Genomic DNA, 25,105 nt, shown 5'->3' on the forward strand with positions numbered 1-25,105 from the left:
TTCGGGATCCTACAGATTCCTTAGTGTATCCAACAGGTCATTCTTAGTCTGAGCTTGTAGGTGTATACTTTTTCCTTTCACTACAAACAGCACAGAGTAAAGTGGTCATGACCTGACCAACCAACTATGACACTGTGGGCATATCCCATCTTTTACACCTCCCTCTACTGTTGTTAGGATCTGTATCTGTAGGACATACTGAAGAGGTTACCTACCTGGCCATTGCACACCCTCCACTTCATGGACTTGCAACATACTACCAAGAATAACAACTTTCAGTTTTCTTGAGCAGTGATTCACCATACCGAGCCTCAGGGTCCACCACCGACCCATCCCCTAAATTTAGGTCACCCCTCTGATCTCTGGAGGGTAAAATTCCAACCCATCTGGGGAAACTAGGGCATTCACTAACCTAGCCCCCGTCTTATATGGGGCTGCCACCACATATACCGCTATCACTTAAACTATTCAATCACTGGGCCTCTTGCTAACATATGGTGCCCTGGGGCCGTTCCTATCCCCAGGAGCTACTCATTGAGGACTGCATGAACTAGTTACTTGCACTTGCACTGACTCTGGAAAGATTTCACAGGGCCTTCTGGTGAAACTCTGACGTAATTGCACTATCTTGCTCTAATGCACCAACTGATTCCATGGTCCTTGCCCTGGCCAAAGGCAGAGGGGCTCTCCAAACAATTATTCAGTATAAGGTCTTTCAAATTAAACTCACACCGAATATTTACATTTGTAATAGTTTTCCTCATTCTTCCTGCCATCTCTTTAGTTTCAGGCTGCGGAGTCCACACCCTTTTCCCAATTGTTGTGATACAAATAGTGCCCCCAAGCCCATATGCAATTGCCTTCTTCATTTAGGTCCAGTGTGGAATCTTCCAACTGCCATGCCACCCGAGGATGGGTGTATTTCACTTTACAGTGCTGAGCATAAACTGTGTTTAATTTTCAAAACACCGCAGTTCCACACCAACCTCTCTCGAGACTGATGCACATACAGAATATTTGACAGTAAAATAACCTGCCAAAATATGAAATTCCAGTCTGCATAACTTGCGGTAAATGTGTAAACATTCTGATATACCCATTGAACAAAAATGCCAAGCAAAAGTAATTTTTACATTTTATTTTGGAGAACCATTTTCGATTTGTTGCAACGAAAGTGCAGATGCTTCTTTTTATGTATGCCAATGTTACAATTTTAATTTATTACAGGCGTCGCTGAAGGATTTAATAGTATAAATAAACTTCAATTAAGTTAGAATAACTTACAACTTCAATCAACATTTCAAATGATGCTGTTTTTTAAAGTGAATATTTTGTTCTTGTTTCTTTCGCTTTACTTCTAAACAAAAACTACAAAACATGGCTACAGTACTACCTTTAATATCAAGTGAGCTGCAGCACTGTTTGCATATGACAGCCATCTGCGGCCGTTAGCCTTTTAAACTGTTGCTGGTTTAGCTGGACTAACACCGGAGCTGTTAGAACACAGCCCCTCATTACCTCAGCCGCCAGCCTCGCCACACACCATCTGCTGACTCGTCTAGCTTAATTCCCACACAACGTGTTGTTCGACCTCAGCCTATCCCACTTAACGTCCGTGTTGATTTTTTTCCAGTTGCTGCGGCAGTGAGACCAGTTTGTCTTCGAGCAGCGACAAAAGTACTTGAAAGCTTCAGTGCATTTCTATTGTGCGTTCCTTCGTCCAGCTTCCATCATCGGTCGGGGAGGTTTATCACTGGCACCCACTGGTCCAAATAGCGACTTTCTTGGCAAAAGCAAATCACCTGATTGAGAGCGGGGTCTTTCCACTGGGACGCGTGTGGATTCTGAATTAAAAAGAAAATATATATTTTGTAAAAAACAAATAGTAGGCAACTAGTTAACAATTAAATGGTAGCGGATTTATAACATCAAAAGGCTAGACTCGGAGCTGTGATGAAACCAGTGTAATACCAAACACCTCCAGCTAGTCCTGTCTGGAAAAGTGCTGTTGGTTGTCAAGACAGGACCAACCGATAAGACAAAGTCTCAGGGTAACGTGTCCCTTGACTGATTTATACTTTTGTTTCAAGACATCTCACTACTACTATTTCCAGGCGCTATAAATAACAGGCGGTAATATTACCGGTCCCTGGTGTACTGCAAGTAAATACCAGGGAAGAAAAAGACACAATAGTTCAAGAGTGAAGACAATATTTTTTCCTCCTCGAGCTCCACTGGAACTTTAATAGTTTGCCTCTTTAGGCCAGGCGTTACCCAAGCCAAGTCCTTTTGATTTTACTAACATTAAATGTGTGATATACTGTGAACTTTCACTTAGCCCTCTTCATTTTTATTTTTTTTCCACCCACTGCAACATGCAACATGGGGCAGTGGGCCAACCAAATACTGCCACTGGCCAACTTCCCTGTGAGTGCCAACATTCTGCTTTTAATTTTTTAATTTTTTTTACAAGAAGCACATTCTGCACAAAGCAGTTGCCTTAAGTGTCAGGGACAACTCTGGCAACGTGTGCTTTTTGACACCCAAAAATATTTTTGCTTTTTTCCCCAATGCATTTTTAATATTGGCAAATCGCCGGTAACTTCTACAAGAATGTTTTATACAGCCGCTGCTAAAGGAAACAAGCACTGACAAAGACAAAAATGCTAGCAGCCAAATTGCAGACTGATTGGCATTAGCAATGATTGTTTCATTTTCATATTGTAATGAGGCCTTGCTGTAGAGGAGGGACAAACACGCAAATCGAATCATGAGCAAGCAAATAAGAGTGAAAAAAAGCCACTCAGTGGTAGACAATTGGCAGGCGTTAAGCCCATTGTAAATTCTACTAAGCCCACAATCGTTCTTTGCACCTATGTTGTCTCGTAGGCGAGACCTTAAAAGGAGTAACCAATACAAACACACTTTCTCAACATACGATGAAAAGGAACTTTAATTGTGCAATTTAAAAATTTGGCAATTTGCATTCTCAATAATGGAGATTGTTTACACTCACGTTCAGTTTGAGTGAATATCTCCATTCGTCTTTAGACTATCCCAGCATTCTCTGTGGTTGTAATTTTCAAGCGTTCTCATAATGTGCGTATCACTAATCTTGAAAACATTTATGTAAACAAGGTGTTGGTAGCCAATTTGATAATTTTCCAGTCTCCAAACGATAACTAAAGCACAACAATTATTTATCGAGTTTTATGCACTATGATGAAAACTCACAACATAGGAGTTTGACTTTTCACCATTCCCTGTAAAAGTCCGAGATTTGCTTTTCATCCCAAGAACTCCACAATTTGTAAAAATCGTTTGTACCGTTCTTTTGACTTTGTCAGAATTGTGCATTCACGATTTTTAAAAGCTGCACTAATTGCAGCACTGCAATAGTGATTAAAAAGAGAAAAATGTGCATTTTTAAGCCAGACCAGAAATGTAAATCGATCAGTACACGTACGGACAAGTGAAAGCACGCACCATCAATCTGAGTTGCTTAATTCTTCTTCAAAGTGTCTAAATAACAATTTTCAAATGCATTTATCTACCTCTGTTGGACTTGATAGATGAAGATGAACGAGTTACTTACCTTCGGTAACGACTTTTCTGGTGGATACATTAGCTACCTGTGGATTCCTCACCTAATGAATACTCCCATGGCGCCAGCATTCGACGGAAATCTTCTTACTAGTCTCTGCACGTCGACGAGGACGTCACTCTAGCCCACGCGACGCCGTCTGACGTCATACAGACAATAAGAGGTCCTCGACGACGTGCGGACGTCAGTACCAATCATTTTTTACGTGCATGAGAACAACCAGGCAATGCAATGAAAGAGCAAGGCAACATCCCATTATATTGTAAAAATACACAACATTGCATGAATAACTGTAAATCTTTTATATATATATATATATATATATATATAAAACTCTCTTTTTTTTTTTTTTTTTTTTTTAAATATATACACACATCAAGTATATACACAAAGATATATACATATATATAAATACAACATCTATTGCACCCTCAAAGACCAAGAGGAGCGCACTCAAGGATTACTTGGAAAGACCAGAAAGGCAACGGGGAGGCGGGTGGGACCGTGAGGAATCCACAGGTAGCTAATGTATCCACCAGAAAAGTCGTTACCGAAGGTAAGTAACTCGTTCTTCTGATGGATACAACTACCTGTGGATTCCTCACCTAATGAATAGAGTCCCAAAGCAGTACCACGCCCGGCGGTGGGTGCCTAAATGGTCAAACCAAGAAATCCTGCAGCACTGACCGTGCAAAATGGCCGTCCCTTCTAACCTCAGAATCCAAACAGTAATGTTTTGCAAAAGTGTGAAGGGACGACCAAGTTGAGGCCTTGCAGATGTCAACCACAGGAACACCCCTGGCCAAGGCCGAAGTGGCCGACTTAGCTCTGGTGGAATGAGCTCTAATGCCCTCAGGAGGATCCTTCTTTGCCAAAGAGTAACAGATTTTAATGCAAAGAACAACCCACCTGGATAGTGTTCTCTTGTGGACTGCCTTTCCTCTCCTCTTGCCCACGTATCCAATAAACAGCTGATCCTCCAGCCTGAAATCCTTTGTTCTATCAATAAAGAAGCTCAACGCTCTCTTTGGGTCCAGACGGTGCAGTCTTTCTTCCTCTTTGGAAGGATGAGGCGGAGGATAGAACGTGGACAAAGTAATTGCCTGAGCCAAATGGAAGGGTGAAACAACCTTCGGGAGGAAAGCAGCCTTGGTCCTCAACACCACCTTATCCCCATAAAAAGTTGTATAAGGGGGCTTTACTGATAAGGCCTGCAACTCACTCACTCTCCTTGCTGATGTTATAGCTATCAGGAAGACTGTTTTTAAAACCAAATACCTTAAGGGGCAAGAATGCATAGGTTCAAAAGGGGACCCCATAAGGAAAGTCAGGACCAAGGACAAATCCCATTGCGGCATAACGAATGGCTTTGGAGGATATTTATTTAGAAGACCTTTCAGGAATCTGATAACAATAGGGGACTTAAATAAAGATGGTTGGTCTGGAAGACATATGAAGGCTGACAAGGCCGATAAATAACCCTTAATGGTAGCCACTGCACAACCTTTCTGCGCTAGAGACAGAGCAAAAGACAAAACGTCCGATAGATGAGCATGCAAAGGATCAATCTGCCTCTCTCCACACCACGCAACAAATTTAGACCATCTATTAGCGTAGATAGATTTAGTGGAGTGTCGCCTGGCCGCTAATATAACATCCACTACCTCAGGCGGGAGAGAGAAGGAACTCAGGTTGCCCCGTTCAATCTCCAGGCATGTAGGTGCAGACTCTGGAGGTTGGGGTGTAGAACCTGCCCCTGCGACTGCGAGAGGAGGTCTGCCCTGAAAGGGAGATGGAGCGGAGGGCACATTGAGAGTTGGAGAAGGTCGGAGTACCATACCCTCCTTGGCCAATCCGGAGCTATTAGGATGACTAGAGCCCGGTCCTGGCGAATCTTCCTCAATACTCGAGGAATCAAGGGTATGGGAGGAAACGCGTAAAGCAACTGGCCGCACCAGGTTATTTGAAACGCGTCCCCCAACGCTCCCTGCATCGGATACTGGAGGCTGCAGAATAACGGACAATGCGCGTTCTCTCGAGTGGCAAACAGATCTACCCGAGGAAACCCCCACCTCTGGAAGATTAAACGGACTTGATCTGGATGGAGACGCCACTCATGGTCTGCCGAGAATTGGCGACTGAGACTGTCCGCACGCACGTTCAAGACTCCGGCCAGATGGTTTGCTATCAAGCAAATCCGATGGTCCTTTGCCCAGGACCATAGTCGAAGAGCTTCTCTGCAGAGAAGGTACGACCCCACTCCTCCCTGCTTGTTTATGTACCACATCGTGGTAGTATTTTCCGTTAGGACCTGTACCGACTGACCACGAAGGGAAGGGAGGAAGGCCTTGAGAGCCAGACGTACAGCCCGTAACTCTAACAGATTGATGTGAAACATCTGTTCCTCTGGAGACCAAAGACCTTTGATCTCCAGATCCCCCAGATGAGCTCCCCACCCTAGAGTGGAAGCATCCGTTATGACTGTGGCCACTGGTGGCGACTGCTGGAACGGCTTTCCTTGTGAAAGATTGTTGCTTGCAATCCACCACTTCAAATCCACAGCAGCATCTCTGGAGATCTTGACAGTACTCTCTAGATCCCCTTTGTGTTGAGACCACTGCCTTCGGAGGCAACACTGAAGAGCCCTCATGTGCCAGCGAGCATGCGTGACCAACAGAATGCAGGAGGCAAACAGACCGAGCAGACGAAGGACCTTGAGGACTGGAACTACCGCTCCATTTCGAAACATTGGAACCAAATCCTGAATATCTTGAATCCGCTGAGGCGGAGGAAAGGCCCGACCCAATGTTGTATCCAGTACTGCCCCTATGAACAGGAGGCGCTGAGAGGGCTCTAGGTGAGATTTGGGCTCGTTCACCGAAAAACCCAGGTCGAACAACAACTGGGTTGTTGACTGCAGATGATGCGACACAAGCTCCGGGGACTTGGCTTTGATCAACCAGTCGTCCAAGTAAGGGAATACTGCTATCCCCTTCCTTCTGAGTTCTGCCGCAACCACCGACATCACCTTCGTGAAGACTCGAGGTGCTGAAGTAAGACCAAACGGAAGGACCGCAAACTGATAGTGTTGCGATCCCACCACAAACCGGAGATACTTCCTGTGTGACTTGAGTATCGGGATATGAAAGTAAGCATCCTGCAAGTCGACAGACACCATCCAGTCTTCCTTGTTCAACGCCAAAAGCACCTGTGCTAGGGTCAGCATCTTGAATTTTTCCTGCTTGAGGAACCAATTCAAGATCCTCAGGTCCAGAATTGGTCTCAAATGACCATCCTTCTTGGGAATCAGGAAATACCTTGAGTAACATCCTCGACCCCTTTCCTGCTCTGGGACCAACTCCACCGCGCCCTTGGAAAGGAGGGCTTGTACCTCCTGTTCTAGCAACAGGAGGTGTTCTTCTGAACAATAAGAAGGGCGGGGCGGGATGAGGGGCGGGAACTCCCGAAAGGGAAGGGTGTAGCCTTTTCCCACAATACTGAGAACCCAAGTGTCCGTTGTAACAGTCTTCCATTTGGTGAGAAAATGCTGTAATCTTCCCCCTACAGGAGAGGAGTGAGTGGGAAATGGTGGAAGCCTAAGGCTGCTTCCCCTGCTGCACCCCGCCAGAGGATGAGGAAGAGGCAGAGTGCTGCTGAGAGGCTCCTCTGGTGCGGACCCTACCTCTCCCCCTGAAAGATCTATAGGGATGGGAAGAGGCAGGTTGCTGATATCTTCCCCGAAAGGAAGAGGAGGAAGAGCCACGCCCAAATCCACGAAACCTCCTGAAAAATCTGGTAGAGGCCGTGGAAGAAGGAGCTTGGAGCCCTAACGACTTAGCCGTGGCCCTGCTTTCCTTAAAACGTTCCAAGGCCGAATCAGCCTTGGCTCCAAACAGTTTGTCCCCATCAAACGGGAGATCCAACAATGTGGACTGTACATCTGCAGAAAAGCCTGAGTTACGGAGCCAGGCCTGTCTCCTTGCCACCACAGTTGTGCCCATTGCTCTGGCTACCGAGTCGGTGGTATCCAGTCCCGTCTGGATAATCTGGGTCGCAGCAGCCTGGGCATTTGAGACAAGATCCAAAAGACCCTGGGGAATCTCTGTAAACGATGAGGAAATGTCATCCATCAGAGCATGAATATACCTCCCCAGGATACAGGTTGCATTGGTGGCTTTTAACGCCAGACTGCAGGCCGAAAAAAATTTCTTCGACTGCGCCTCTAGCTTCTTTGAATCTCTGTCCCCAGGCACCGTCGGGAAAGAACCAGGCGCTGACTTGGCTGAACAGGAGGCCTGCACCACCAAGCTCTCCGGCGTAGGGTGCCTAGATAGAAACCCAGGGTCAGTCGGAGCCGCCCGATACCTCCTGGCCACAGCTCTGTGAACTGCTGGGGAAGATGCCGGCCTCTTCCACACCTCTATCACCGGATCCAGCAGAGCGTCATTAAATGGCAACAGAGGCTCCGCCGCAGCTGAGGCCGGATGTAGCACCTCTGTTAAAAGGTTTTGTTTAGCCTCCACCACCGGCAAAGGCAGGTCCAAAAAACTAGCTGCCTTCCGTACCACTGCATGAAAGGAAGCAGCCTCCTCAGTATACTCTCCCGGGGACGAAAGATCCCACTCAGGGGAAGTGTCCAGCCCACTGGCCGACCCCAGTCCACGCAGCCCATCACACGAGTCCTCTAGCTCTCCTTCCTCCAGGGCTCGTTGGTACTCCTGCTCTTCTAATACACGGAGAGCACGTCTCCTGGAATGAAGTCGCTGTTCAATACGCGGAGTCGACAATGCCTCCGCCGAAGTCGAAGATCGGCGCCGATCTTCAGAAGCCACCGACGCCGCGTCCGGCGCCACAGGTAACTTCGGCGCCGACAAAAGAGCAGCTGAAGCAGATGGACCCACCGGAGTCACAGGCCGAAATCCCGACTTCGACGTCGACGGGATGGAAATCCCCGGGGCCAATCCTTCTGAAGCCACCGGAGCGGCCACCGGCGCCGACACTGGCGCCGAGCCCACGTTCCCAAAAGGGAGAAAGGGCATAAAGGGTGCCGGCCGAAGAGGCGCAGGATCACCCAAAGAAAAGGCCAAAGGCCCAGCCGGAGCACCCCCTGGAGCCATCTGTTGGAAGATGGCATACATCGCATTCAAGAATGCGGAACTATCGGCTCCAGGTGTGGGAAAAGCCGGATACTGAGGTGCCTGTCTCGGAGGCGACCCCGACGCCGGCCTCGGCGTCTGCGCCGGAGAAAACACCTGAGGCTCCAATACCTCAATCACCGACGCCTGTCCAGGTGAAGTCGGAGACGGCGGAGAGGGCAACGGCGTCGAAGGATGCGGCGTAACCGTGGGACTGATCTCCCATGTCCTTCGGCGCCGATCCGAAGACCTGGAACGAGTCTCCTTCGAATGACGCCGAGATTCTCTACGGCGCCGGGAGTCTCGATGACGCCGATGTCTTGGAGAAGAAGACTTCTTGTGATGCTTCTCCTTCGATTTAGCCATAAACAGCTTCGCCTCACGTTCCTTGAGGGCCTTTGGATTCATGTGCTGGCATGAATCACAAGTCGAGACGTCGTGGTCGGAGCTCAAACACCAAAGGCAATCGGAATGAGGATCCGTCACCGACATCTTGCCTCCACACTCACGACAAGGCTTAAATCCAGACTTTCTCTGCGACATTATTACCACAGCGAAAGACTACGCAGCAAAAATACACTGTAACCAAAAAAGTAACAGTTGCTCCCTCGAAGATAACCGTTTCGAATGCATGGAAAAAAGGGAACTGACGTCCGCACGTCGTCGAGGACCTCTTATTGTCTGTATGACGTCAGACGGCGTCGCGTGGGCTAGAGTGACGTCCTCGTCGACGTGCAGAGACTAGTAAGAAGATTTCCGTCGAATGCTGGCGCCATGGGAGTATTCATTAGGTGAGGAATCCACAGGTAGTTGTATCCATCAGAAACTGTGAATTTAGGGCCAGATGTATAATTTTTCACAATAGCAATTACCTAATTGCGATTTTTAGCAAATTGCAATTAAGTAATCGCTATTGGAATGTATGAAACTCCAGGAGTTTCATACTGCGATTTGCAAGGGCTCGCAAATCGACCTACCTCATTAATATTCATGAGGTAGGTCGCAATTTGTGAGCCATTGCGAATGGCTACAATCACAGGGATGGTGGCCTGCTGGGCTCAGCAGACCACCATGTCTGTGATTGCTTTTCAATAAAGCAATCATTTATTTATTTTTTTAAATGCAGCCCGTTTTCCTGGAAGGAAAACGGGATGCGTTTAAAAATGAAAAGTTTTCTTTTCTTTTCATTTTTTAAGAGCAGGCAGTGGTCTGTGGGACCACTGCCTGCTCTTAAAAAACGTTTTTGCATGTAGAATGCGACCGCATTCATGGTCACAAATCAATCATACACATCTCTGCAATTCGGTATTAGGAGGGACGCCCTTGACACGCCCCTTCCTAATACCGAATCGGTATGTAGTTGCAAACCCAATTTGCGGTTCGGTAACAAGTTACCGAATCGCAAATTGGACTTGTTACATACCAAAACGCATTTCTGCGATCCCAAACGGCCCAAAAATGTTTGATACATCTGGACCACATTTACCAGAGTTTCTTACTCCATTTATTTTATACATTCGAGGTGGAATTGTTTATTTTGTATGTCTGCTACAGAGGCCTTTGGAAATAAAAAGCTAAGCACAAAAACATCATAGCAGCTAGAGACACGGATATTTTATAAACTTCAAAGTGGACAGAATCTGATAAAAATACAAAACTACCTAACTTCTGGATCTGGATCTCGGTTATTTTTGCATCTACAGCCAATGTAAGTGCAACATCAAGACTTCATTACAGGAATGGTACAGAATTAAGCCAGCCTAATCCTAAAACCTTAGCAACTTTTCAAACCAGCCGCCCATGTCTCCACGTTCAGTGCCGTTCCCATCTCATCAGCTTTATTGAAACTAATCATTGCAGACGTTTTATTCTAACCCACTTCAGACTTTGCCCAACATGCTACACAAAAGTTATAACTTCCTGTTTCAGATGTGGTCTCGGTTAGAAGCCTTTGCTAATAAGTGTCCACTGCAAAGACTGTTCCTACAAAGGAAGATAGATACCAAAATGCATGACTTAGGGCCTGATTTAGTTCTTAGCGACTGCGTTACTCCGTAACAATGGCGACGGATATCCCGTCCGCCGAAATATAAATCCCATAGGATTTAATGGGATTTATATTTTGGCAGACGGGATATCTGTCACTGTTGTAACTCTTCCACCAAGAACTAAATCGGGCACTTAGTCTGTTCTTAAACACCCAGTACTTAGGCACAGTTACTAGTTCACTGCATCATGAATGAAGTACTTCTCCAAATCATATGTCCTACACCAAACTCCCATATAGATGCTAAGTTATAATCACTGAAATTATGCAATTTTGCGGCCCTGGGATTTACTGCATAATTATGGAAGAGCCATATTTGACACATAATCCATCATCTGCTGCATTTTATTATAGGAGAAGCAGCATGGCTTTAAAAACACACAATGGCTAAAAGTAAAAGTCATTACCAACTACTTTGTGTGGGGATGTGCTCTTTGTAAAGTGGCAGAATGGAACCACTCACAGTGAAGTTAGCCAACAGCTGAAGGAGGTTGACCCACTGCCCCATACAGTATGTTTTAGTAGTATTTAGAACAAGCACTGGCAAAGCCAAATAGGTCCAGCCAATGGAAGAGCTATTGGCTTTGCCAACATGTTTGAGCACTGTTTCACACCAGTGTGGCTTCTGTTCAGCATGAATAAAAGTTAGTGGGGTAAAACAGAGAAGTGTGGAGTGTCGTAAAGTGGAGTAGAGTGTCATAGAGAGGCATGGAGTGTCGTGGCGTAGAATATGTTGCATAGAGTGTTGTAGAGTAGAGTGGCATAAAGCAGAGTAGATGGTCACGGAGTGGAATTGCATAGAGTGCTTATGTTTGAAGAGTAGCGGCATAAAGTGCTTATGTTTGAAGAGTAGCGGCATAAAGCACAGTGGTGTGGAGTGGAATAGAGTGCAGTGGCAAAGAGTAGATTGTTTCAGAGTAGAGTGAAGTAGCATAGAATGGAGTGGTTAGGGGAGCTTCAGAGCCAATTTTACAATTTTTTTCTTTCTCTCCAGCCTTGTTATACCCTTTATTCTGTCACAAAATTCTGTCAAAGAGGCCCAAACAAGGGTCCCGTCAGACACTGCAGTGCCAGTCTGACGTGGAGTAAGCCCAATGATGATACATGAGGGCCTTTGCTTCTGATCCTACCCATACCTGAGACACCTTAAGTGTTTGGAACAGCATACTCTGTTGATTGATTCATTATGATTAGGGAGTACGTACACTGGACCAGTTAAACTCCTAGTCCCCCTTTTTACTGGAACAGCCAGAATAGGGACCAAGGTCTAGCACAAAATATTTTAGAAGCTAGGCATTAATCCATCAGGGAATGGGTCTTTATTTGGTTTTAACATAGCAATAGCCGAAATAACTTCTGCTTGTGTAACGGGTTCATCTAGAAGCTCAATTTGTGGGGTGGTCAGCATGGGGAAGATTAGCCTTCATGATGGTTGGAAATTTGTGGAGAGTAGATTCTGTGGAGTATAGAGGGTTTTGTGAAATGTTCTAATTTTGCACAATCTGCCCATCCACTGTTGTCTTGTACAGCAGTGAGGTGTTTCACTCTTTCTTGATTTACTTTTGCCCGGAGTTTGAGGACAAGTACTTTAACCTGAGCATACTCAGCCCAGTCTTAAATCTAGTAGCCACTGTTGGGCTTGTGCGGATGACAGTGTTTGCCAAACTCTTGGTGCCCCACTTTGTTCGTGGGCCGCTTCCAGTTCCTGCATGGAGCATTCAAGATCCCCCTTTTCTCCCTTCTTGCATTATTAGCTATAATGGCTATCCGGTGTCTGATTACTGCCTTCAATGTGTCCCATAAGGTGCACTTGATGTGCTCTATCCCCCCCCCCCCATGTCATTTTCAGCCAAAAATCCAGGAAATGGCAGCTTGCACTGATGCTATGTTGTTCTCAGATTGTATAATGGCATCCAGAATCCCTGGGCTTTCCTTACCCCAGAGAAGTATAGCTTGATAGAGACTGGGGTGTGATCAGAGAGGGTCAGGGGAGGAATCTCTATTTCCTTTGTCTTCTCCAACATCAAGTGTTTACCTTGGAAGTAGTTAATGTTTGCACATGTTTTTGTGTGGCCGAGGAGTATGTGTAGTCAGATTACATATGATGGAGTCGTCAACACACATCTACCATCCGGGTCTCCTTTAGCCGTCTCAGCCATGTGTTAAAGGCCTCGGAATGACCATACCTACGGCACAACCTATCTACCTCATTATTCATAATGTTGAAGCCTTCTCCTACTAAAACCACACTCAGTAGCGACTGTAGGATGGCTGTGCTGGCCTGATGGCGGAACGACTCTTGACCCTTGTAAGAGGCACAGGAGTTCACCACCGTGAAGGATTGCTTGCTTAGCTCATACCAGAAGTCCAAGAACCGTCCTTTGTGCTCCAAAACTTAGGCTCCAAGCATCCCCAGAAATCTGATTGACACCAAGATACTCACCCGTCTTATTTTTGGGCCGGAAGGAAATAATGTTCTAGGGAACTACCAGTATTTGAGTCTGTGCTACTCCTGAGGGAGCATTTGGGTCTCGTGAATAAGGCATATGTCGCACTCTGTCATGTGTTACATGGCGAGCATCACCGCCTGCTTAGCTGGGTTGGTCTGATCCCCAATATTAAAGCTATTTACTTCTGCCTGAAAGTGAAAAACCATGACGCTTAGCTTGTCCAGCCTCACCATAGTATGTGGTTAGTAGAATAACTTTTAGCTAGTGGGTGATGAAACGTGGGCAAGTGGATGGCCAATGGAAGTGAATGGTAGGACTATCAGCAATACATCTTAACACTTAAGTTTGATTCAATAAATTAGTGCCATGAAAAACCATGACAAACTAGTTTGGTGTAACAATCCATGGTCATCAAAAAGGGGCAACACACAGGAGAACGAGCAAAGGTTGTGTGCCTACAGTATGGGTTGACAGGGTCTTCTTTTGGGTGGCTGCCCTTTGCCTGCAGCTGCGTAGTTTTGAAAGGCACAGCACTCCCAACGAGGCCCCATCTCAGGCACAACAGATCAAAAATCTCAGGAGGGATTGCTATGAAGTATTAAATATGTCCTCTTGCCTCAGCAAGCTGTCTAAGATGGCTTGTCTTTCTAGAGCCATGGTGAAGGGATTCAGTTTCAAGTTTGTCAAGGAATGGACACAGCTATCTGTGACACGTGGGGGCAGTTGCTAATCCCAGATCATAGCTGCTGATGCAAGTTCTTGGACCTTCAAAATCGAGCTCAGCTAGAATAGTCGTTCTAGCAATCTGAAGATAACACAAAATGGATGGCCCAACCATAGTTTGTCTTTGAGGAAATCAGTGACAGGTTTGAAGTCTGCTTTCCTGCAGTGAGATAATCAAGGTCTTGAAACAGTGAGATCTTATGGCTCCAGAACTCTGAAGCCACACTCCCTCACTGCGCGGGTGATCTCACACTGTAAAGTGGTGAAAGCAGGCTATAATGTCTGAGGCTCTATAGCCTTTTGGACCACGGGGCCCCACCTTATCAATCTCGATGTCACAGGTGTCCTTGGCAGACAAAATGTGTTGGAATAGCCTCTGTACATACTGGGCTGTATCAGAGCACTCTTCTTTTTGCGGGACCACACCTTGTTCGTACGTTTTGCCACTAGGACCAATTCCATGGTCCACCTCTAGCTACTGGTCCTTTGGTGTAATGATTTTTTGCTTCACATCTCCGCCTGTCTTGTGATGTACTTGTGTCCTTAGGAGTAGAAAGCTTTTTGCCGATGTCATTAAAATCCTGTTTCTGACTTTGTTGAGTTCCTTAGTAAGGTCTTGTAAAACAGATAACAGATCCGCTCAGAGTGTCAAAGAGGCACTCCATGGAGGCTTAAGTAAAGGGTTCCATGTCGGCAACCAGGGAAAGACGCAGCGAGGGGGGTGGATGGGGGCACAGTCTCCGCAGAGTAAGTCACGCTTGGACATCGCTTACCTGCTTTTCATATCTTGCACACTTCCTTTTCTTATATTTCCCAGGTGCCACACCATGATTGTGTATCGGAACAATATACCAAGCACTGGTGCCTATGTGGGAGTCACTTGACAGAGCTGTTTACACTGCTGAGTGCCAAATGGAGGATAGGTCTCCTACCATGCCAGTCTACAATGGCGCCTCACTAGGGTTGGAGTTGGGTTGTGGAAGAGGCAAGTTACACAGATCTTCTCCCAAACAAATTTCAAGTACACCACATTCCAAAGGAGGCAGACCTCCCCCTCCCTACACCCCTTCCTGGAGGCCTCACTTCACATGGGAGGCCCTCAGTCTCTTGAATCTAGGCTAGAGGTGGCTTCTTGGCACTATCCCTCTTGGCTTCCTACATGTGCACCTGATGCACCATAATCCCCCAGATGGTCAGTGTTGAAACCGCACTGTCTGGTCACTGGCTCAGTTTGCTCTCCTGGCCCATTCTTATTTGAGGGTCCCATCAGTAGCCACCTGTGCTGCTGCAAGTTGTCGAGTAGCAGCAGCCTCCAGCCTGCCTGTCTGCTCCGGACCTTGGCTCATTCAATGTCGGGGCTCTAGGGTAACCCCAGCCCGCAAGCAACCTGGTTCTGGGGCAGCACCATGCTTTCATCTGTTACGCAGCGTACTCTGACGCCGCAAAGATGGCCCTGCCATTTCCTGGCTTTACTCTAGGCCCCATTTCTGGCCCTGCAGGCCACCTTCGCCATGTCAAATCTCTGTTGCCACCATCCACCACTGTTATGTATTGAATCACATGGAGTCCCATGGCCAAGGACGTCACGCCATGGTGGGCTCTGTCTCCTCCTGGGTTTGCTGCTCCACAATGGCCGGAGATTACCCACTGACTGTCTTTGTGTCTTGCTGCCAGCTCTTGGGACTGGTTCAGTACACGATCAGGGCCATCAGCATCAGCTGGCCCCCTCCCCTTACATGCCAAGCCATCAGCGGCAAGACCACACTGGCGTGGAGGCCCCCCGGACTCCTCCGGTTATCAATTCAGCTGGTGTCAGGCATAGGACAGCAGGATGCTGCCTACCCATCTGCCATTTTGGCCACACCCTTAGATTCCGCTTTTAGAAGGCTAACTCCTATAAGCAAAGCTAAGACTCTACATCACAGAAATAATAACAAGACTTACAACAGGTCAAAGCACCTTCGTGCTCAACCTAAAAATGAATTATATGAGACTTATTGGGCATCATCCAACATTTAACACCTATCTTTTACTTCACAAGAATCCATTTACATCTTTGTCTCCTTCATAAAATAGTAACTGAAATCATTCAACATTAAAAACTGTGCAGTTAGAAAGAAGTCTAGAAAACTCCTTGTCAGAGACCACCAGTGATGTAAAGCATATCCTTGCAAGTTAGGAGACGCAGTTTGTTTTCATCAAATGTATTCAGATTGTAACAACTGCAATAAGATGTTTTCACATTTATTCATGCCTGGATAACCCAAGCTGCCTTATTCTGAGCGGGTAAAAGCAGTTAAGTTTTGATAGTCCACTATCAAGGATACACCCCTTTTATGACTATAATGAAAGAAAGTTTTTTCAAACACAAATAAAATATTTAGAATTATTTATCTGTAATTACAATAGCAATAACAATTTTGGCTTTTACTCCATCAGTATCATAGAATAAAAAATGATAACACAGAGAAGGTAAATATGCCAATGACTGTACTATGTAGATCCAATCAATAACAAGCATTGGCAAAGCCAGTAAGTCTCATCTTTGGGACCTGTTGGCTTTACCAATTGCTTTTGGCAATGCTCTACAGCCCAATACTGTGCAGAATGGCCCAAAATAATTTTTTTGAAAAGGCACAATGGTGCAACCACATGCATCAGAACGCATGCATGCACCAGCAGAATGATCTAGCATCATTTTACTTTAACTCTTTATTTACCGATCCAAGATGGTGGATGTGGGGGAAGAGTGGGGATAATGGAGGAGGGTGTAGGTGGGGGCAAGGAGATAGTATTGTGCAAACCAGAGAAACATGTTGGCGCAAGGGAGAGTCACACGTGAGGAGAAGAACACAGCACAAGTGAGAAAAGAATGTGGGGGAAGGCGGGGGGTTGAGAAATTGATACTAATGAGGAGAATCACTCGAAAGGGTCAGAAATATAAGGAGTGGATACAAGCTCAGAAGGATGAGAATAAAAGAGTGTGAGGGAAGACGGAGGATAAAGTACACAAGCGAGAACCAGAGAGCATGGGCTGGGTATTTGGAGGAAGCACGCAAGGGGAAAAAAGGAGACATTTGAAAAAAAAACACATGAACTCTCATGAAGTGTTTAACAAAAAAAAAAAAAAAAGTTCCCTAAAAGTGAAAAGTGGAAGGATAGAAGCCAGCCAATCAGAGAGCCTATAAAGAAGCTATGCTCCAGGGGAGGGACAAACTCATGACAGGCAAGGAAAGTCGAAGAATAAGAAGCAAAAGTGAAAATGATGCCAACAATGGTAAGCAATAGTTGTGCTGAACCCTCTGTAATTTTTTGGTAAGTCCACAATAGACCTTTTGCAACCAAACAGCTTGCAAAATCTGGTAGACTCAACCTAAAAACTGCAGCCCTTACCTTTTTGTGATGAAACTCCATGCACATGCAATACTTAGAATTCATAAATACACAGTTCAACATTTCAGACAGAATATCAACACATTTACCTAAGGGTCTCAGGTAGGTATCATCATTTTAAAAGAATGTTAAAATGCATTCTATGAGGCCATGGAGGGTTGAGGCTTGAGAGTGTGCAGATCACATTTTATTCCCTAAGGTATGAAATTTAAAAAAGGGCAAGTAGGTGAAAAGAAGTAAACAACTGATTTTAATGGTAAAACACTGCCACTCAGGGCTCTGAACAGGTAGTAACTGGGGGAAGGCCGGACAGGGGGTGGGAGCTATGTGAGAGTGCCAGACAAGAGGAAGACTGGAGCCATCCATGCTCCCCCATCCTGTAGAGGGAGTCACATAGATGGCCGGCTGCATTTGTGCCTACAACCCCTGCCCAAACTAAAGTAATAATAGTCTTAACATTTTTGCAGTCAACAACCAGGAAATTACTCAAGAGTTCCTAGGAGGTGTTTTCCATAATTTAGCAGCGTTCCAAAGCATTGAGGTTAGACCTACAGTAGATGTCCCTCATGTCTGAAAACAGCTATTTTTCCCTGAAGAGTTCCAATGAGAACGAAACATGTCAGGGGGTGCTTTTACTCATTCCAGGTTATCTTGGAAAGTATTATACAATTGTAGTACTGCCCTTGAAATGTGAAAATGTGTTTGTCATTTTTCAGCTCATTGTAGACAGCACTAACTAATCCTATGCTTGGGTTCTGTGCTGCAAAAAAAAAAAAAGAGTCATAAGGCTTTGTCATGTTTCTAGCTTTTCATGAATAGACATTTTGAGGTGGGTCGATTTAGAGTGCTGCTGGTGTTGTGATTACCCTGTCCAGGCCTTGAAAAGTCATTAAATGTTGCTAGACCTGCAGGTCGAGTAACTTGAATAATTTACTCGATATAACTGTAATGTACTTGACATGTAAACAGGCCTCAAATTGTTTGATCCTAGGCAAATATTTTATTTTACAGTCACCTTTTTCTTTATTCTCACATGGGAGTACATATGTGAGTTCAGCATTCCTGCTGTACAAAAAAACCTTTTGTTTAATTAAACAGACTAAACGTTTGACACATGTATAACAAGAATCTAGCCCACATATAGGGTACACACGATCCATGACTTGTCTCTTTGTTTACTTATAGCATTGCCATCAGAGTGTTTCTCAGTGTTTTTAAACACTCACTTTAATAAGTATATTACTGAAGCATAATGTGGTAGCACACTGTCATTTACAGACAGTAAGTTTGAAAGAAATGTCCAAAAACCTTCCAACTAGCTTGCAGCTTAATGGGGATAAAACTATATAGTATATTAACAATAATCTGTGAAAATTGGGTTTCAGAAAACATATTTATCATTTGCACATCACCAAGCAAAGTGTTCTGGTTTGTTTTCATCCTATTAAAATATTTTTAAAACAACAAATAAAAAAATGGTCTTTCACAACTACGGACACATTTTGAAATGTTTGTACGGTTAACTTAGTTATTTAAATGTTCTGTGTTAGGAAAAACTAGACACTCTGCAGCCTTTAATTTCACACGTTTTAAAGCAGGTCAGGCAGTTAGCCTTAAAAAAATTTGGAACTCTGCAGTCAGAATGAAAAATGTCAACATGACTTTTGACCTCTGTTTCTGAACACAGAGAAAATGTGACAAGAACAAGATTTAAAGGCGTCTTTTTTTGCTCCTTCACTTTCTGACTGGACAGAAATGTCACCTCGCCAGAAGAGGTGAGTAGGTCCCGCCGTGATAAAATAGGACTTGCCATAGCGAGTGGGAAAGTAGATTTTTCTAGGCCTGTTCCATAAATAGCAGTTCTTGCCCTAGTCAGGGAGATAACCAAACTTCAGATAGTTCTAAGTTGGTGTTTTTGCATCATCTGTACAGCAATCCGAACTAGTGCGCATTTGGTTTTGAGATATCCACACAGTAAACAAAAAATTACTGCAGGATTGTGGCTATGCCTATTGCAGATGGAATAGGATAAGGAGAATATCTGGAAAACATCGGATTGTGATTTTTGACAACGTCGGGCCAATGTCAGCCCTCACCTTGTTTCCCTGCGCTGTCGATTAGGGGGCAAAAAGTTTGCAAAAAGGGGCATAGGTGAGTACTTTGAAGATCCTTACTCTCCTAAACCCATTCCCGTGCAGCCTCTGGCGTGTCAAGAAATAATTTTGGTTGAAGAATAACCTTCAGCTTAGATCAATATAGGAGCTTATACTCTTGGTTTAAAGCTAGGAGTTGTTTTAATGCCCTCAAACGACTATGAGTCTGGAAGAACCAAGAATAAGCTGGGTATATACTGTGTATTATGCTTCAGTTCACCAAGGGTGTGAACCGTCATTGGGATCACATCTCAATCTTTGTAATTTAGGATTTTGGATATCGGTGCTCAAGATGGTGCATCCAGTGGTAGTTTCTGTGCTATCGCATGATGGGCTCTTTCAAAGACAAAACATTATGAGGGTTTATCTGGAGGAATGATGGTTTTCAGCCATGACTCAAAGGAACAGCTCAGGCTGTGTTCCCTCCACGCCTTTGGGGAAGCCAATAATATGCAATTTACTGCAGCAGCAAGCCCTTCAGCATGTTCAAACCTCTCAGTATGGGCCTTAGTTGAAATAGAAAGATGAGAAACCATGGATTTTAGTATGCGGAGTGCGTCCTCCACTTCAGATTCTACCTTCCTTCTACCAGTGATCCTTTCCACTATATGTCAAACATTATTGTGCAGCAATAATGCATCAAAGGCTACCTCTCCTATTTTATGTTCAAGTGCAGTACGTAAGTCTGAGATGGCTTGCAGAATAGTGTTGGTGGGGCCCATTGCCTTGATCTGCGATTCAAATGCCTTGAGATAATACTTGAGAGTTTATCTGCTTGAGTTTCTGGATGAAGAGCGTGGTGTGTAAACTTTTCATTCTTTCCCTATTTGGTCAAGTCGAGCAACTGGGTTGACCACAGCCCAGTGAAAGGGTGAGGCCCTCCCCAAACACACGGATAGAATGCTTCTTTTTAGGTCTAGCTGTCTCTAGATTGAGTCCTATCTGCATGGACTTGAAAGGAGCAGAAAAGGTGGTAGGGACAGACCAGAACAGGTGATAGGAACGGGGCACTACAGCACACCTGGCGGTGAATTATGCAGGCTTGGCGATTATCACCACATCTGATTAAGGGTTCTAAAGGCTCCAAAGTCGAATAGCTGTGCCTCATCCCCAGCCTGGATACTCTTCCGAAAAAAGTCACTCACTGAGAGATATGTGGGATGGTGCAAGAATTCTACATGCGGTTTACAATGAAAGTGTTTCATACAGCAGGGGTCCCCTAAGCCCCACAAGTTCCAGGTCACAGCTTCGACTGAGAGGGTCTGCTATCAGGCTAATAAAACAAGGTCTCTCACCAATGCCACAGAAGGGGGTTTGGAGGGCCCACCACAATCAATGTAGATTGAGTTTAGGGTTGTGCAGCAGCATGCACATCACTCTGAGGCTAAGACTAGGCGCTACAGCAGGCGCCTTGACCTGGTATCTAGTGCTGCCAGGTTTGGTCACTGAGGCCCAGTGAAGGCCCAGTGAAGGCCCAGTGAAGGCCACAGTCCTGTCCAGGCTCCACCTGACCTACCAACAGGCCACAGCTGTTGTGGCCACCCCACCACCAGTCCCCATCTGAAGTGTCAGACTCACCTACTCCTCAGCGCACCGACTTTCAGCCTCCCAGCCCAGAAGGAGGGTACGGGATAAACACCACTCTGGTCAGCTGCTGCATTATCGCTCCACTTACCTGCTCATTAGCCAGCCAGCAGGTACTGTCTCTGCCATCCATCACAGGAGTCACTCCCTCATACCTCCCACTGGCTCAGAATCAGCCCAGAGCTCAGGTCCGATGAAGATGGTAGGAACTCCCCCAAGGCCAGACAGCAGTTTGGGACAGTAAAAGCTGGCCCGAGTCAGGAAGTCATAGGGTTTCAGGGTTGTTAGTCCAAAAGCATGCTAAACACATCTGCCATGTTTGACTTCAAGCCACAACTATTTGTAGGCAATTTTAATTAATTAATTGTGGTACATATGGAAGCTATTTCAGCATAAAGAAAGCATCCTTCACAAACCTAATTCGTCAAACTCCCTGTGATAAGGGACTTTAGAGGGTATAAGAAAAGTGCTTCCATTAGTTAGGAAACCATCTACCACCCTCTGCCCCAGATACGGGGAACTGAATACAGTCCTCTTGAATCAGACAACCTTCCCCCCTCCGAATGGATGCACAAAGCTCCTTTAGAAGACTTAACTTGTAGGAGACTTGGTCAGCATCACCTCATCCTCTATTTATCTAACTGGGCTTTGTATTTTCAGGAACCATGCAATGTTCCATCAGAAGAGCCCTGCTTTTATTTCCAAAGTAATTTCCATTTTTTTATGTAAATCAGTCAATTTCATTCACAACCTTCATTCAAAATATGTCTTCTCAAACAGAGAGAGAAATCCCTACGCTTTTATGTAGACAGAACCAAAAACCAATGGAAAACTAACCATAGTTCATCAACTATATGACCGATCACACAGGTTTGGCCACTTCTAAGCAATCCATTTCAGGATGGCTTCTGAGTGGGTAATGTTATAATCAGCACGTAAACAAGCCCCTTATTTGTAGAAAAGAAAAAAACATTCTTCAAGAGACAAATGTGTAATAGCTGCCCTTTTTAGACTCATTGAGATTGCAGATAACTGCTCTTAGATATGCAAAACAGTTACCTGGAGAAGTGTGCGAGATGCTTGTGATGGATATCCAATGTTACAGGTAATTTTATCCAAGAACTGCAGACCTACCTGATTAACTGTGTCTTTCATTGTGATCTCTGCATTGTATATTTGGGGTTGCATTCTATACATACACATGTATGCACTTCTGGTAGCTCATGTAGTTTATCTACCGAACGAAAGAATGCATGTATAGTTTGAGGGAGATGGACAGCTAGATAGTTACAGAAGTTGAGGAGTATACATATGTGGGATGCATGCCCATTTTAGTTACATTGAAGCCTACATTGGAAGAAAGTATACTGTTGAATAATCTAACTGGGAAGCGTATACAGACTATACAGACTATCATTGGCCATAAGACCACAAGAAAAAATAAACAAATGCAAGAATCCTGATGCTATAAGGTATACAAGACCCAGAATACCAACCTTCATAGACAGAATTCCGTGAACATCAGAAGATATGGATGAGACAGAGGACTATAAGACCTAACCTGCCACAGGGAACAGGAATGCAGAGGCAAGAAATCACACACACACCACTTTCATATAAGTTAGTTTGGAAGGTGAAAAACCTATTCCCTCTTCCCCACAGGACCCTTTCTGTCACACCTGAATAATAACACATCCTCCAAACGACTCACTCACACTAACTGTGGTTCAGGAGTGAATGAACCCCAAAAGGAAACCTCTGATAGATGAAGCACAACCTCAAACTGAATTATGCATAATTGCAAAAAGAACAGATGATGGACAGGGAACTGAACAATGTAAAACATTCCCCCCCCCACCCCCCAAAAGAAACACGCAAACAGGGAGTTTGTTGCTGAAAAATAAAATAATAATAATTAAAATAAAATAAAAATACAGACACAACACCATACCAGGGTGTTGCAGTTATTTTATTTGGATGGGCATTCAAATAATAATTTTAAAAAGTTATCTAACCATCCACTCTACATATGGCAGAGGGGCAATATGCCACTGGATTCAAGCTAGCATTTTCGATGAGACTCGAACTGCTAAGCCAAGTCCTCCCTGAAGTTAGAGTTATTTCAAGTAACTATAACTCATGCCTTCAGCATGTATAGTTTTATCATCAATAATCTTACGGCAAATGTTACTGATATTATAAATGATGTCAAATATGATGTCATGAGTAATGTAGTAACTGGGGTAATAGCAGTGCATGGCGAGGGTGCAAGTTATAGTTATCTTAGCATACAGATTTCTATGGCTTTATGCGTGTAAAATCCGAACCCAACTATAACATCCACGGAACCTTTGTTTTTTTTTGTGTGAATTTCTACGTTTAAAAAAACTCTATTTCTTAACTAGAACGTCCCTCTAACCTCTGTTTTTTCCAGTAAATGTCTAGGTTTTTTAGCGTTAAGGAAGATGCTCATTGCAATGCATGTATGAGGTGGGAGAAGGCTTGGCATTGTGCTGCCCCACCCAAACTTGCCCTCCCCCACTGCCATCCACTGTCCGAGTCCATGCCCCCACTCCTTCATTACTGTCCTGTGCAGCTGTTGTACTGCCACTGCTTTTCCTGCCTGCCCTGAACAGTTAGCTTGTTGCATCATCCACCTCCTCCCTACCTTCTGTTGTCCTAGTGCATGCACCAGCCCTATTTCATGGTCCGATGTGCGGCCTCTGCCCCCTTCCTCCTGCCCTTCATGATCCATATGCTGCAACTGTCCCTCTTGTCTGTCCAGTATGGTCAGCTTGCTGACCTTGCCTCTTTACCCTCTGCTCTCTGTTGTCCATGTGCATGGCCCGGACCATTCACTATTGCTTTCCATGGTCTGTTGTGCTGCACTGCCGTCCCACTCACCCTGTGTGGTGTATTGTGCTGCAGCAACCCCTGACGCTTGCCAGGTAAGGTAAGTTTGGTGCCCCTGCCAATCACCCTACTGCCCTCTGTTATCCAAGTCCATGTCCCTACCCCATTCCTCCTGCCCTCCGTGATCCAATGTACCATAGTTGCAAACATTTTTAACTTGGTAAGAGGGAGATTTTGAATAAAAAAATATGGGGAATTGATTTTCCCCATTGCCTTACATTGAAACAGAGAAGATTTTAGGCAGGGGGCAGATAAAATATTGGTCTGTTATACTGCCACAGCCTCTTTTGCCTGTACTACGTGATTGATTTGTTGCCTCTGCCCCCTTTCCCCCTGCCCTCCGTGGAGCTCTGGTTTCTCATTAGAACACTGTAAGCTGCTGATCACAAGGGAGTGAACTGGCAATCTGCTGCTGATGTTGGAAGAGCATGCTTCAGTCCGCTTGTCAGAATATTTTATGAAATAGAAGAGGAAGATATTTGAAAACACACTTAAAACATGTCATATTTTTTCTTGCTTTAGCACTAACCATTATTTCTATGACATCATGAACCCCCTCCTGTTATTCCTTTCTAAATTAAATGTTTTACATTATATCAGTTTGATTCAATCAAAATGGCTTCATGTGTGCAACACCTTTTTCATAAGTAAAACTGTTAGCACTCCAGTTGTTCTTTAGAACACTCTGGGAGGGTGCAGCAGAACACAAGAGAATCAACTAACAGACTTCTGTTGGAAGTACATGTTTTACTGAGAATGGCAGACTTCATTCTCATATGCCTGAGAAAGATGGTGTGAATTTTCAGGAAAATTGCTCTCATTTTAGCTTCTGGAGCACCTTCCATCACTTCCATGAGAAATTCATGAGAGAATAGTTTTCTTTCAAACATGATTCATGAAATCCCAGCGGAAGGATTTTTCACTGGGTAAGAATCACCTTAGAACACCACAATTCCTAAAATTACTATAGTACCATCAACAAAAGATTTATATTGTTTAACTAAAATCTGTTATCACCCTTTACATGTTCTTCTTTCAGTGACCCTCAAAACCTGCCATTCACTACAGTGTATTTCAATGGAGTGCTATCATGTATATTGGTC

General features: G+C 44.8%; 1 protein-coding gene across 2 annotated transcripts in view; it reads right to left on the reverse strand.

Annotated features, from left to right (window-relative positions):
• Positions 1-1,123: 1,123 nt before the first annotated feature.
• The window catches only part of GADD45A (growth arrest and DNA damage inducible alpha), a 36,654-nt gene continuing 12,672 nt past the window's right edge, over positions 1,124-25,105 (reverse strand). For both annotated transcript variants that reach the window (XM_069232466.1, XM_069232467.1), the window contains exon 4: positions 1,124-1,844. In XM_069232466.1, the coding sequence (XP_069088567.1) occupies positions 1,731-1,844 (114 nt within the window). In that variant the 3' untranslated portion in view covers positions 1,124-1,730. The remainder of the gene's footprint in view (positions 1,845-25,105) is intronic.

The sequence above is a fragment of the Pleurodeles waltl genome, chromosome 4_2 (genome assembly GCF_031143425.1).
Source record: "Pleurodeles waltl isolate 20211129_DDA chromosome 4_2, aPleWal1.hap1.20221129, whole genome shotgun sequence".
In the NCBI taxonomy this organism is placed as follows: domain Eukaryota; kingdom Metazoa; phylum Chordata; class Amphibia; order Caudata; family Salamandridae; genus Pleurodeles; species Pleurodeles waltl.